At 43.6% G+C, this 14,263-nt stretch overlaps 1 protein-coding gene across 5 annotated transcripts; it reads left to right on the top strand.

Moving 5' to 3' along the window:
• Window positions 1–678: 678 nt before the first annotated feature.
• On the top strand, window positions 679–13,633 carry nocta (nocturnin a). Of its 5 annotated transcripts, XM_024382930.2 has the most exons (4): window positions 8,733–9,164; window positions 9,297–9,422; window positions 9,689–10,000; window positions 12,368–13,633. In XM_024382930.2, exons 3-4 carry the CDS (start codon window positions 9,697–9,699, stop codon window positions 13,261–13,263), a joined length of 1,200 nt encoding a protein of 399 aa, XP_024238698.1. In that variant the 5' UTR covers window positions 8,733–9,164; window positions 9,297–9,422; window positions 9,689–9,696; the 3' UTR covers window positions 13,264–13,633. The 5 variants fall into 5 exon arrangements, with proteins under 5 accessions (XP_024238694.1, XP_024238699.1, XP_024238698.1 ...); XM_024382926.2 differs by lacking the exons at window positions 8,733–9,164; window positions 9,297–9,422 and adding an exon at window positions 679–1,324; XM_024382931.2 differs by lacking the exons at window positions 8,733–9,164; window positions 9,297–9,422 and adding an exon at window positions 7,167–8,331.
• The last annotated feature ends 630 nt before the right edge of the window (window positions 13,634–14,263 follow it).

Raw genomic sequence — 14,263 nt, 5'->3', positions numbered from 1 at the left:
AAGTTATTAATTCCACTTTGTTAGGGCATATTTACTCCATTTTAGGTCCCACAGGCTGCCCCAACAGATAATCATGACATGAAAGCATATTGTAATAGTCTAAGAGGTCCTTAGTTGACACTAAAAGGTGTCAACCCATTTAAAGAGGAAAACGGTTATTCATTTGTTTGATAATTTACAGATTTTCTCAATCAGGCAACATTTAAATTATCAGGGGACCGCACATGGGGTACCGACCACAAGTCTGGTAACCAATGTCATAGATTATGTGGCATGCCCAACTTTAATGGATATTTTACTGATAGGAAATGTCTGAATGCAAAAGCCCTAAGTATGCCTTGTAAAACAGTTGTTTTGCTCACTAGGCCTACCTTATTTGATATTGTTTATTTCACTATTTGTATTACAATGCTTGTGTAGGTTATGTTGTGGATAAATCTGTTTTTAGAAAGCTATTAGCCTAGTCCAAACGTCCAGTTGCTGACATAACAGGACATTGCATAAGCATGTGGGCGTGGGAGGTGGCGTTTTGTTTGGAGAGATTTGCGTCATTATGCTGTTTTTCCAATACGCGCACTGGCCTCTGATTAGATCAGAGGTGAGACCACACCCTCCCTCTACCCTTAAACCCGCCCTCTTCCTGGTTTGTCATGAAAACTCTACTGTACAGATCAATCCATTGGCAGTTTGAATCAGGGGAATTCTTTGGGGATGTTGCTTTAAATCTCTCAATATAATGCGGAATGTGGTTTGATTACGGGTATCTTTAAACTAATAATTACTAAGGATATATTTGTATTGACAAGATATTTTCCAGCCTCTGTATTTAGGGTTTTGAAATCCTCCTTCTTCGTTATCCACCCTCGAAACTCTAGTTCAAAGAGCCTGTCAGAAATATGATGAAACATTTGCCGGCTACTTTGTTACTGATACAAACGTGAAAGAATGCTGCAGTGACCAACATTTTGTGTCCGTATAATGATATCTCTATTTTTATGCAAATAGTTATTATTTGACAGGACAATCGAGTGTTGGGACTGAAGTGAGGCTGTTAGAGTAGCTTCTCACCGCTCTCTCGTTCATTTGGCAACACTAGTTGTGACAGAACCGGCGCGAGACATGTATCCGGCTCGTCGGTGTTCGTTCCTTCACCGAGACTTGGCAGCGTTGTGTCTCTCCTCCCTGGGGCCGGCAGCTAAGAAACAGACATCCCCGAAGAAATTATCCCTCCCGGCTCCACGGCACTGTCACACCGGAGGAGAAGGCGGCAAGCCACAGGTGAAATCACGCGGCTCATCGCCCGCGTCAGCGAGCTCTATACCAGGTAGGCATTTTCAGTGTTCAGGAGGCATCTTATATGACCTTTCTCGTGTCTGTTTAAAAAAATGACAATTATATAATTGTATTGGATTATGTTTAAATAACATTCGGAACGATATAGCCTACGGTTGGGAGGGGTGTATTTCTCTTGTTTGGCCAGAATTATTATTCAAACCGATTAGGCCTATGTGAAGTCTCATGCGCTTCTACATCCTCAGACATTCAGAACGTGGTAAATATGTAGTAGAGGCTGAATCATTACCACATTTTGTGTGTGTGTGTGTGTGTGTGTGTGTGTGTGTGTGTGTGTGTGAGAGAGAGAGGGAGGGGGAGAACTGGTTTGTTTTTTGGATTGTTTTTAGTTTGTTATGGAAGTGACATGGGGCAAACAAAGTTAGTTCAAGACTTAATTTTTGGCACTTTTTATTTATTTTATTGATGTCCAAAGGTAGAATGGGGCTAATGAACAGCGATGTTGTCACGTCACTAAACCTTGGTCCGAATTGAGTCTCCTGTGCTTGAGTCACAAGTCCCTATGGCTGAAGTCCGAGTCCCAGTGCTCAAGTCTGAGTCATTGGCTCCACATTAACTCAAAATAAAGTTAGTGTAGTGGCAAGAGGAATTTAGTCAAAACATTTTAGCTATCCCTTTTTCTTTCTTTATGTGCCACCAAATGTTTGCATATAGGCTACTGGTAATGTTACTGGGACCACGACCAGTTGCAAACCATTCTTAATTAAAAGTTGCAGATAGAAATACCATGAGTAGAGCCAAAGTTATTCCTTATTCAACATGTCAGAGAGGCATGTTTGTTCTATGTAGCTTAAACCTGAATGTTACAAAACATTGCATCCTGCTGAATAGCCCCAGGTTGTTAGCTATAGCTATCTAATGAGGTAACATGGCTGAACAAGGTGTAGCCTAAACATGGTTAGCGGTCCGATCCGCAAGTAGCCTAGTTTTAAAATGGTCTGGGATAAATGTAAAATGCGGCACGCCAATTCACAACAGACAGAAAAAAAACGTAGCGCTAGTATTTTGGGTCATATCTTTTGAACGGTAATGAATCAAGGGAGAAAGGCCACAGGAAAGGAGACGCCGAAGAGGTCAACCCTCTTCGGCGTCTCCTTTCCTGTGGCCTTTCTCCCTCACGCTGCTTGTCCTGGACAGCTTGTTCACCGAGGGTATTCCATAGAAATAAAATGACATTTTGTATGGGTAGGCTATTTCCTCCTAGCGTACAGGTTTGCCTCTGCCTCATTGATTTTGTATCACCTGTCTAGTATGTTTCAAGATACCATTGAGCAATTAGGGTTATGGTGATATGAGAGAAGGCCAAGAATGTGCAAAGCTGTCATCAAGGCAAATGGTGGCTACTTTGAGGAATCTCAAATATAAAATATATTTTGATTTGTTTAACATTTTTTTGGTTACTACATGATTCCATATGGGTTCATAGTTTTGATCCCGTCACTATTATTCTACAGTGTAGAGTCAGTTAATAACAAATTATTTTTTACAAGGACAAAACACACATCACGACAAGAGACAACACTACATAAAGAGAGACCTAAAATGACAACATTGCATGGCAGCAACACAACATGATAGCAACACAACATGGCAGCAGCACAAAACAGGGTACAAACATGGCAGCAGCACAAAAGGGCAAGAAGTTAGAGACAACAAAACATCAGGCAAAGCAGTCACAACTGTCAGTAAGAGTGTTCACGATTGAGTCTTTGAATGAAAAGATTGAGATAGTGTTTGTTTGTTGCACCTCGTTCCAGTCGATAGCAGCAGCAAACTGAAAAGATGAGTGACCCAGGGATGTGTATGCTTTGGGGACCTTCAACAGAATGTGACTGGCAGAACAGGTGTTGTATGTGGGAGGATGAGGGCTGCAGTAGATATCTCAGATAAGGGGAGTGAAGCCTAAGAGGGTTTTCTAAATGAGCAACATACAGTGGGTCTTGCGATGGGTATACAGAGATGACCAGTTTACAGAAGAGTATAGAGTGCGGTGATGTGATCTAATAAGGAGCATTGGTGGCAAATCTGATGGCCGAAGGGTAAATAACATCTAGCCTGCTCGAGAGCACCCTTACCTGCTGCTCGAGAGTACCCTTACCTCCATAATCTAGGATGGTCATCTGAATTAGGGTTAGTTTATCAGCTGGGGTGTTTGAGGAGCGATTACGATAGAGGAAACCAAGTCTAGATTTAACTTTAGCCTGCAGCTTTGATATGTGCTGAGAGAAGGTCAGTGTACTGTCTAGCCATACTCCCAAGTACTTGTATGAGGTGACTACCTCAAGCTCTAAACCCTCAGAGGTAGTAATTACACTTGTGGGGAGACGGCCTTCTTCTTACCAAACCACATGACCTTTGTTTTGCAGGTGTTGAAAGCAAGGTTAAGGGCAGAGAAAGCTTGTTGGACACTAAGAAAGCTTTGTTGAAGAGCATTTAACACAAAATCCGGGGAGAGGCCAGTTGAGTATAAGACTGTATCATCTGCATATAAATGGATGAGAGAGAGCTTCCTACTGCCTGAGCTATGTTGTTGATGTAAATTTAGAAGAACGTGGGGCCTAGGATAGAGCCTTAGGGTACACCCTCGTGACAGACAGTAGCTAAGACAGCAGATATTCAGACTTTGTACACTGCACTCTCTGAGAGAGGTAGTTAGAAAGCCAGGCCAAAGACCCCTCAGAGACACCAATATTCTTTAGCCGGCCCACAAGAATGGAATGGTCTACTGTATCAAGAGCTTTGGCCAAGTCAATAAAAATAGCAGCACAACATTGCTTAGAATCAAGGGAAATGATGACATCATTGAGGACCTTTTTTAAGGTTGCAGTGAAACATCCATAACCTGAGTGGAAACCAGATTACATACCAGAGAGAATACTATAGACATCAAGAAAGCCAGTCAGTTGATTATTGACAAGTTTTTCCAACACTTTTGATAAACAGGGCAAAATAGAAATATGCCTATAACTGTTAGGATCAGCTTGATCTCCCCCTTTAAATAAAGGACTAACGGTGTCTGCCTTCCAAGCAATGGGAACCTCCCCAGAGAGGAGAGACAGCCTTGGTGATTATATGGGCAGCAACCTTAAAGAAGAAAGGGTCTAAATCATCTGACCCCAATGTTTTTTTGGGGTCAAGTTTAAGGAGCTCCTCAGTGACCGCCTACAGGGAGAAACTTTGTAGTAGGGCAGGGGAAAAATAGGGAGGAGCATCAGGGCTTGTCGCATTAGAAGGGGTGGGAAATGAGGAAATGTTGGATGGGCAAGGAGGCATGGCTGAGCCAAATAGGAATCCTGCCTTAATGAAGTGGTGATTTTAAAGAGCTCAGCCATGTCCTTCTTGTCAGTAACAACCATCAACTTTAAGGGACATGGGCAGCTGAGAAGAGGAGTGTTTATTCTCCAGATCTTTAACCATTTTCCAGAACTTCTTGGTGCTAGACCCACAGAGAGAGAACTGCTCCTTAAAGTAACTAACTTTTGCCTTCCGGATAGCCTGAGTGCACTTATTTCTCATTTGCCTGAACGAGAGCCAGTCTGCCTGAGTATGCATGTGCCAAGCCTTTCATCAAATGCAATTCTTGAGGTGGAGTAACTCTGCCAGATCACGGTCGAACCAGGGGCTGAACCTGTTTTTAATTAAAAATGTCTTTATGGGGCGTGTTTGTTAACAATATCACTGAAGATATCAAGCTGATTCTATACCAGTTTACAGAGGCCAGGTCATGAAGGAAGGCTTGCTTATGAAAGTTTCTTTAGCAAGTGTCTATGAAAAATCAGGGCAGGGTGTTTCACTGAGCAGCCATTACACAAACAGGCTGTAAAACAGTGATCACTAAGGTCATTACAGAAAACACCAGACTAGTTATCCTCACAAATAATCATGATAGGTACATCGAGGAGAGTAGCATTTTCTGGGTGTTTGGAGTCACCTTGTGGGATTGGTAATAATCTGAGAAAGATTTAGGGAGTCCCATTGCTTTAGGACTTGGTCAGGTAGTTTAATTAAGCATGTCCCAGTTTAGGTCACCTAGCAGGACAAATTCAGACTTAGTGTGTGGGGCCAGGAGAGAGCTTAGGGCAGGTAGGGTACAGGCCAGTGCTGATGAAGGATGATAACACCTCGCAACAGTCAACGAAGAGATAATGCTTAAAACCAGCAAATAAAATTGTTTGTGGACAGACTTGGTGGAGACAACCGAGCACTGAGTCGGTGAGGGAAATCCAATAGCTATACAGTGAGAGAGAACCAAAATAGATAGATTCCAGATGTCAGTCAAAAGCGCACTAGCACTAAGCCAAGGTGGGAAAGGTTACAGATCTCCCATAGCCTACTTCAAAGAGAACATGCCAAAAAGTTGACAAAACAAAATAGAGAAAAGACAAGGTACTACACAATTAGCGCAAGAAGGCACAAGAGCCTGCCGTGCTAATGAGTTCCCATTAGATAACACAGCCACAAAGTCCGTGAAGCGCTTGAGCTAGCTACAGAGTTAGCATATGAATTTAGGAGCACAGAGTAGATTCTCCATATGGTGTATAGTGCAAACTCATGCTTCCTACCATTTTTAAGACTGTAAAATCACCAGGAAATCAGATCAGTGATTTTAATTTAGGAAATCTGTTCCCAATGTAAGCATGTTTGAAATCATTGTTTTTGTCATACTATATCTGTTTGGGCTACTTGCAGTCAACTTGCAGTGTACAAATGATTTATGATGTTCTGACCCTCCGCTCAAGACCCCCGGTCTAGCCTATAACCATTTACTGTAGTATAAAAAAAGGTATGCTTCCTAGGCCATCTCTATTCAACCACTCCGCTAAATGGCTCCAACAAGACAAAAAGTTCATTACAAACCTCATTACAGTTATGCAACACTAATCTCATTAAAACTGGCAGCACACATTTTCCTACCCATGGTGACTGAGGAGGAGATCAGAAGGGTTGAGTTATTTTAGGTTCTGTCATGTCTGTAAAATCAGGTCATGGTGAGAGAAGCCCTTGTACCTCTCAGCTAATAGTACACTGATATATTAATGTCTAGAGTGTGGATGAGGGGGTTTCATCTAAATTAACCCACTATTCCCGAGGATTTACCATTAAATGATTTTATTGGTTTGACTCCACCAGTGGGTTAAACTTATCTAATGATGATGGGGGTATAAAGTATAAACCAAAATAGCTTAATTTGGGTTCTCCCTTGGAGTGCTGCCTGTTTTAATGAGATTAGTGGTGCATAACTGTGTTACGACTCAAGAGGTTTCCTTATTAAAGCTAGAATCCTAAATTGCTATATCCATTTTGGACTTTGGTTCTTGAAGATTTTAACTTAAATGTCTCATGAGCTTAGTTCAACTGTCGTACCTTATCAGAACCCAAAATATAAGATTGTTATACGCCAATGTTTGTAAACAAAGTAAATGTAAACAAATACTGTTGCCTCCAAAACATGGTCAAAACTATAATTGTGATATCATAGATGGTCAGTTCTTGCATACATAGCTCTCACTTTGAATATTTCTCCAGGTTCATCCCTCAGCTGTTTACCGAAACACAGGCCGGTTGACCACTTTATTTCAATTAAGGAGTCCAGCTTTAAGAATGCACACAGTTCGTTTTTTTGTCTCATATTTCTTGTGTTTTCTTACCTATATTATTAGTTTTATTACTCCATTGATGGTAAAGAGCTTTCAAGTAAGCATTTCACTGTACTGTTTTACACCTGCTGTATCCTGTGCAAGTGACAATCTTTGAAACAAGCACACACTCAGACGCACACGCTCAGAAACACTCTGAAAATGAGGGGGCCAGGCTATTTTGCTGTTCCCCTTACATCTCCCTCCATGGACAGGAGTTCAAGGCCCCCTGCTTCCCAAATGTTTTAATTTTAGTCTACCTGGCTACCTAGCCTCTGTCATGCTCCCATCCTTCATTTGATAATTGCCTGGAGCAGTCATGTGATTGTCTCATTCAACGCTGATGCTTAAATGTAGGCCCGTAGATAGGCCTGGCCTGCTGTGCTGTCAATGCAGTATTTTTCTGGAGAACAACATATTTTAGGTTTACAGTATAATTGAGTAGGCCTAGATACCAATTATTGAAACGGTTTCCTTCGTCTCCTTTCTTTTAGCTTTTGTCCTCTAGGGAGATGGTAAGTATAGCCAACTGAAAACACAGATACAATCATGTTCTTTCTCAGTTGAGTCAGAAACATAATATCCACTCCACTGGTGTTTCCAGCTATTTTTAACCTTATGTTTGGGAAACACCTACTCTCTGATGCCACATACCGTATGTACATTCTACATAGTGTACATGTAAAATACTCGTGCTGAATGGGGCCCTGAAGCATTCCAGTGTATGTGCTCTATGAGCAGCAGACTGAGTCAGCTTATTGAATCACATTCCACTCAGTTGAGTCTCTCCTCTATCACACAGATTAACTAAGGACAAGCCACACTAATCTCATTTAATTTGGTCATTTGTGGTGTTTGTGTGCCATATCTCTATGCGAGTGGTTGTATGCCATGTGTGTGACCCTCACGGGACAGTTATAATAAGCCATTGTGGCAGCCAAATGAGCAGTGTGGGGATGGAGAGAGGAGACTGGGTTTGACACTGGTCTATTCAGGAATGCTCGGTAGCTCGCAGAATCCCCATCTCTCGAAAACTCTCTCACTCACACACACACACACACACACAGAACAGTCCAGTCTCTTATACTCTCACACACACCGAGCAATCCAGTCACATCCGCGTGCTCCCGAACATTCTTTCACGTCAATACATCAGTTTCAGAAGAGTCCAATCTCTCTCAGGAGAAAGAACCCCTGGAGAAGGAGAGAGAAACAGAGGAGAGGCGAGAGAGTGCTCTATAGCTCCATGGAGACAGCCTGGACACTGGGTCGAGAGTGAGTCAAAAAGAAAGATTTTAAAAAGAGGGCGTGTGTGATTCTTCTCCATCGACTACGTTTTTTTGTGAGTAACTGTCTATCATCTCTCAACTCAATCGGAAAAACTGAGTGTTCGACTGAGAATTTTCTGGACCATATTTAAGAGAGCTCTAAGAAATAGTTGTAAGATGTGAAGATATGTGTTCACATCTGAAAGGTGTCTGTAGGTTAAAAAAAAAATGTTTCAGATGAGAATAAGTAATAACTCCAGAATCAAAACTGCAGCTAGAGGTCAGCAAATGGTGGCAAATAAATACTGTGCTCTTCCTCCCTGCTTTTCTCTCTCTCTCTGGAGAAGTTTATGGTGTGTAAACATGATCCTGCACTAGAACACTGTGTCCTGGGTATTGAGTAACTCGCCAACCCTTGCACCCCTGCACTCCAAACCTCTGTGTGTGTGTGTGTGGGGGGGGACTCAAGTGTGTTACTGTCCACCTTTCACTCCCCTGTGTGTTTTCCAAGTATCCGGATACATCAGTCTGTCAGCTCCACCTGACATATGACAAGCCATGGTGATGACCTCATATCCTCCCCTCCCCCTTCCTTTCCTTTCTCTCCCTTCCCTTGTCCTCCCATCAGTCTCACACAGACTGTGTCTAAACAGTTACGCTGTCATTAGCTGGAATGTCCCACTGACACAGAAACAGAGGGGGAGAGAGACTGAGTACGACAAACTGAAAGCAGCAGAGAACTAAAGTGGAAGCACTCGGATTGTCCGAAAAACGACTGAGGGGGGAAAAAAATCAGAAGAAACTGAAGTACAAGGAGGAGAAAGACAGTGAAGGAGTCATCAAAACAGCGAGAGGAATAGAGCTAGAGAGTAGTGCTGCTGTTCTCCGACACCTAGACAAAACAGTGGTGAGGATTTCACTAAACCACAGTGACGTACGTAGTCTAAGGATGGAGATGATCGGTTTGACCACAGTTCTATCAAGCTTATTTATGTATATCTCTCTTTAGATCCACTCTGTCTAACTATTCTTTTTCTAGCTGCTCTCGCTCACAAAATGGCTTCCAAGGAACGCAGAGGATGAGTCGGAGCCTAACTCGCGAGGGAGTGTCTGCCTGTCTGTCGTCCTGTGAATGTGCTAGCCTTAATCTGTGGGCATTGTTTTGGTAAACGGAGCAAAATAATGTATCGCTGTTGACTCGTCCACCTAAGAGCATATTGCATGCCACATATACAAGTGGTGACAGATGATTTATTTAGTCTGATTCAGACATGGTCTTTCATGTGAGAGCCTGAGAGAGACAGTCTCTGCTGACTGCAGGGTAACATGACAGGACTCATGTTTTACTGTGTGTGTACGTGTGATTATGTGCGCACACTATATGTGTGCAGTGTTTTGTATTTCTCTAATATGTTGCCTCCTTGTCCTCAGTGTGTCTGATGGGCAGCAGTAGCAGCAGCAGGCTGTTTGGTACCCTGGCCCAGACCCTGAACAGTGCTCCACTGGCCCAGCAGGACTACGACCCAGAGCACCAGGACTCAGACCAGGACCCGGAGGGCCTGGAGCAGGCCGACCCAGACCAGCTGCTCAGGGAGTGCGAGGAGATCCTCCAGAACCGGCCGGCCCGGCCACACAGGGACCTGGTCTACCCTGTAGACCCTAAACGCCAGCATCAATACAGGAACAATGAGCAACAGCAAACACCATCTATACGGGTCATGACATGGAACATCCTAGCTCAAGGTACATACAGTGCCTTGCGAAAGTATTCGGCCCCCTTGAACTTTGCGACCTTTTGCCACATTTCAGGCTTCAAACATAAAGATATAAAACTGTATTTTTTTGTGAAGAATCAAAAACAAGTGGGACACAATCATGAAGTGGAACGACATTTATTGGATATTTCGAACATTTTTAACAAATCAAAAACTGAAAAATTGGGCGTGCAAAATTATTCAGCCCCCTTAAGTTAATACTTTGTAGCGCCACCTTTTGCTGCGATTACAGCTGTAAGTCACTTGGGGTATGTCTCTATCCGTGTTGCACATCGAGAGACTGACATTTTTTCCCATTCCTCCTTGCAAAACAGCTCGAGCTCAGTGAGGTTGGATGGAGAGCATTTGTGAACAGCAGTTTTCAGTTCTTTCCACAGATTCTCGATTGGATTCAGGTCTGGACTTTGACTTGGCCATTCTAACACCTGGATATGTTTATTTTTGAACCATTCCATTGTAGATTTTGCTTTATGTTTTGGATCATTGTCTTGTTGGAAGACAAATCTCCGTCCCAGTCTCAGGTCTTTTGCAGACTCCATCAGGTTTTCTTCCAGAATGGTCCTGTATTTGGCTCCATCCATCTTCCCATCAATTTTAACCATCTTCCCTGTCCCTGCTGAAGAAAAGCAGGCCCAAACCATGATGCTGCCACCACCATGTTTGACAGTGGGGATGGTGTGTTCAGGGTGATGAGCTGTGTTGCTTTTACGCCAAACATAACGTTTTGCATTGTTGCCAAAAAGTTCCATTTTGGTTTCATCTGACCAGAGCACCTTCTTCCACATGTTTGGTGTGGCTTGTGGCAAACTTTAAACAACACTTTTTTATGGATATCTTTAAGAAATGGCTTTCTTCTTGCCACTCTTCCATAAAGGCCAGATTTGTGCAATATACGACTGATTGTTGTCCTATGGACAGAGTCTCCCACCTCAGCTGTAGATCTCTGCAGTTCATCCAGAGTGATCATGGAACTCTTGGCTGCATCTCTGATCAGTCTTCTCCTTGTATGAGCTGAAAGTTTAGAGGGACGGCCAGGTCTTGGTAGATTTGCAGTGGTCTGATACTCCTTCCATTTCAATATTATCGCTTGCACAGTGCTGCTTGGGATGTTCAAAGCTTGGGAAATCTTTTTGTATCCAAATCCGGCTTTAAACTTCTTCACAACAGTATCTCGGACCTGCCTGGTGTGTTCCTTGTTCTTCATGATGCTCTCTGCGCTTTTAACGGACCTCTGAGACTATCACAGTGCAGGTGCATTTATACGGAGACTTGATTACACACAGGTGGATTGTATTCATCATCATTAGTCATTTAGGTCAACATTGGATCATTCAGAGATCCTCACTGAACTTCTGGAGAGAGTTTGCTGCACTGAAAGTAAAGGGGCTGAATAATTTTGCACGCCCAATTTTTCAGTTTTTGATTTGTTAAAAAGTTTGAAATATCCAATAAATGTCGTTCCACTTCATGATTGTGTCCCACTTGTTGTTGATTCTTCACCAAAAAATACAGTTTTATATCTTTATGTTTGAAGCCTGAAATGTGGCAAAAGGTCGCAAAGTTCAAGGGGGCCGAATACTTTCGCAAGGCACTGTAGATCTCTGATAGATGATAGAGTACTATAGAATACAGAAGACCACCAGAGCAGAACATGTACTGTATGAGCACCTTCCTAATATTGAGTTGCACCCCCCCCCCATTTTGCCCTTAGAACAGCCCCAATTTGTTGGGGCATGGACTCCACAAGGTGTCAAGCGTTTCACAGGGATGCTGGCCCATGTTGGCTCCAATGCCTGCCACAGTTGACACGTTGTATTGAGTTTGGTTGGATGTCCTTTGGGTGGTGGACCATTATTGATACACATGGAAAACTGTTGAGTGTGAAAAACCCAGCAGCGTTGCAGTTCTTGACACAAACCGGTGTGCCTGGCACCTACTACCATACACCGTTCAAAGGCACTTAAATATTTTGTCTTGCCCATTCACCCTCTGAATGACACGCATACACAAACCATGTCTCAATTGTCTCGACTTAAAAATCCTTCTTTAACCTGTCTCCTCCCCTTCATCTGCACTGATTTGAAGTGGATGTAACAAGTGGTGTCAATAAGGGCTTTCACCTGTATTCACCTTGTCAGTATGTCATGGAAAGAGCAGGTGTTCTTAATGTTTTGTACACTCTATGAATATCCAAGATTCTAGCTCTCAAGACTTCAGACCATGATACTGCTCAGTGCTCACAATGGCTTTCGATCAGAAATTGGGAGAAGTGTTCAACTCTATACAGTAATGTCTACTGCTAATGTCTGGTAACCGTCCTCTCTCCCCCTCTCAGCTCTAGGGGAGGGTAAGGATGGCTTTGTACAATGTCCTCTGGATGCTCTGAACTGGGCTGAGAGGAAGTACCTGATCCTGGAAGAGATCCTCACCTACCGCCCTGACATCCTGTGTCTCCAGGAAGTGGACCACTACTACGACACCTTCCAGCCCATCTTGGCCAGCCTGGGCTACCACAGCACATTCCTTCCCAAGCCCTGGTCCCCCTGTCTGGAAGTGGCCATCAACAACGGCCCTGATGGCTGTGCGCTCTTCTACCGCCGTGCCCGCTTCAGCCTCCTCCACACCTCCCACCTGCGCCTCTCTGCCATGATGCTGCCTACCAATCAGGTGGCCATCGTGCAGATGCTGCGTTGCCGGGAGACGGGCCAGAGGCTGTGCGTGGCTGTGACCCACCTGAAGGCGCGGAGTGGCTGGGAGAGGCTGAGGGGGGCCCAAGGGGCTGACCTGCTGCAGAGCCTAAAGGCTATCACCTCGAGGGCGGCTGGGTCAGACCCAGTCAGTAGGGGACCTGGGGGAGGGAGTGGGACAGAGGGGGTGCCTCTGATAGTGTGTGGGGACTTTAACGCTGAGCCCTCAGAGGACGTGTACAGGCGTTTTATCTCCTCCCCCCTGGGTCTGGACTCCGCCTATAAGCTGCTGAGTGCAGATGGGCAGACGGAGCCGGCCTACACTACCTGGAAGATCCGTCCCTCAGGGGAGAGCTGCAGTACCCTGGACTACATCTGGTACTCTCACGGTGCTTTCACTGTGGACACCCTGCTGGACATACCCACTGAGGAACAGATAGGACCTGACCGCCTGCCCTCCTACCACTACCCCTCCGACCACCTCTCACTGCTCTGTGATGTCAGCTTCAGGGAGCCACGGGATCAACCTCATAGGCTGATGTAGTTTACCTATCCGAGGCTTCGTGCAATAGGGTCCCAGTTCAGGACAGTCCTGGAAGAATCGACTGGATCAAACAACATGTGGGAGTGTGATACTGGAGAAGTGAATGCTTATTTTACTTGAACTGGTGCTGAAATTTGATTCTGCAGATTTGACACCAGAGAGTAGTTATTTATTTATTTTTTAAACCAGTACTTGTTTTCTGTCAAGTGAGATGTTATCCCTCATGATCGTTTTTCTTCATATGAGGTGTATAACTGGTTTAAAGTAATTGGAGAATAGGATCCTTTCAATACTGTAACTGCTATTATTTTCAGTGCTGTGGCAACAAGAATGCCAATGAGCATGTCAAAATAAAATACTTACATTCTGACATCTTGTTTTTGTTCATGTCATGTTTACTTCTTTATTTTAGTGTTTTAATACTTTGGTTAGTTCTGTATGTTCATATTTAGTGATGGGGGGGATCGATACAGTTACATATCTCAAATTATTTTTGGACGATATTAATGCAATACTTTGACTACAAATATCAATTTGTAAAAATACTATTTTTTTTTAGTTAGCGCTGGTCTGCTTTCCCTGGGCCAAAACTCTGGTATTTTTCATCCTATAGCTTGTTCTCCATCTTAGAGCATTGGGCTAGTAACCGAAAGATCGCTGATTCAAATACCCGAGCCAACAAGGTGAAAAATATGATGTGCTCTTGAGCATGGCACTTTGACACTTAAGTCTAATTTGCTCCAGGGGCGCCGCGAGAGGGTTTATTCCGCCCAAGATCTGTCCACATTAGGCAGATCATTAATTAAGTTATTGTATGCGGGGGCAATGTGTCGAATTTAGTCAAAAATAAAAATGAATTTCTTATTTGATCTAATAGAAATGTTGCAATCCTTAGGTTGTTACGACTGTCCTGATAAATGTGATGCACGTGACATCCCGGCAACACTTCATATCTAAGATGAACATGTTGTAATTTGAGACAGTCTATGCATATTCAGGA

The sequence above is a fragment of the Oncorhynchus tshawytscha genome, linkage group LG21 (genome assembly GCF_018296145.1).
Source record: "Oncorhynchus tshawytscha isolate Ot180627B linkage group LG21, Otsh_v2.0, whole genome shotgun sequence".
NCBI classification, from domain to species: domain Eukaryota; kingdom Metazoa; phylum Chordata; class Actinopteri; order Salmoniformes; family Salmonidae; genus Oncorhynchus; species Oncorhynchus tshawytscha.
Note: the sequence above shows the minus strand (reverse complement) of the source record. Positions and strands in the feature narration are given on the sequence as shown.

Bases quoted from the DNA above. Each gene is read 5' to 3' on its own strand.
- nocta (XM_024382926.2), top strand. From the start codon at position 1,120: ATGTATCCGGCTCGTCGGTGTTCGTTCCTTCACCGAGACTTGGCAGCG. The intron at 1,325-9,688 runs GTAGGCATTTTC...CCTTGTCCTCAG, and splicing joins GTCAGCGAGCTCTATACCAG to TGTGTCTGATGGGCAGCAGT. The intron at 10,001-12,367 runs GTACATACAGTG...TCCCCCTCTCAG, and splicing joins ATGGAACATCCTAGCTCAAG to CTCTAGGGGAGGGTAAGGAT.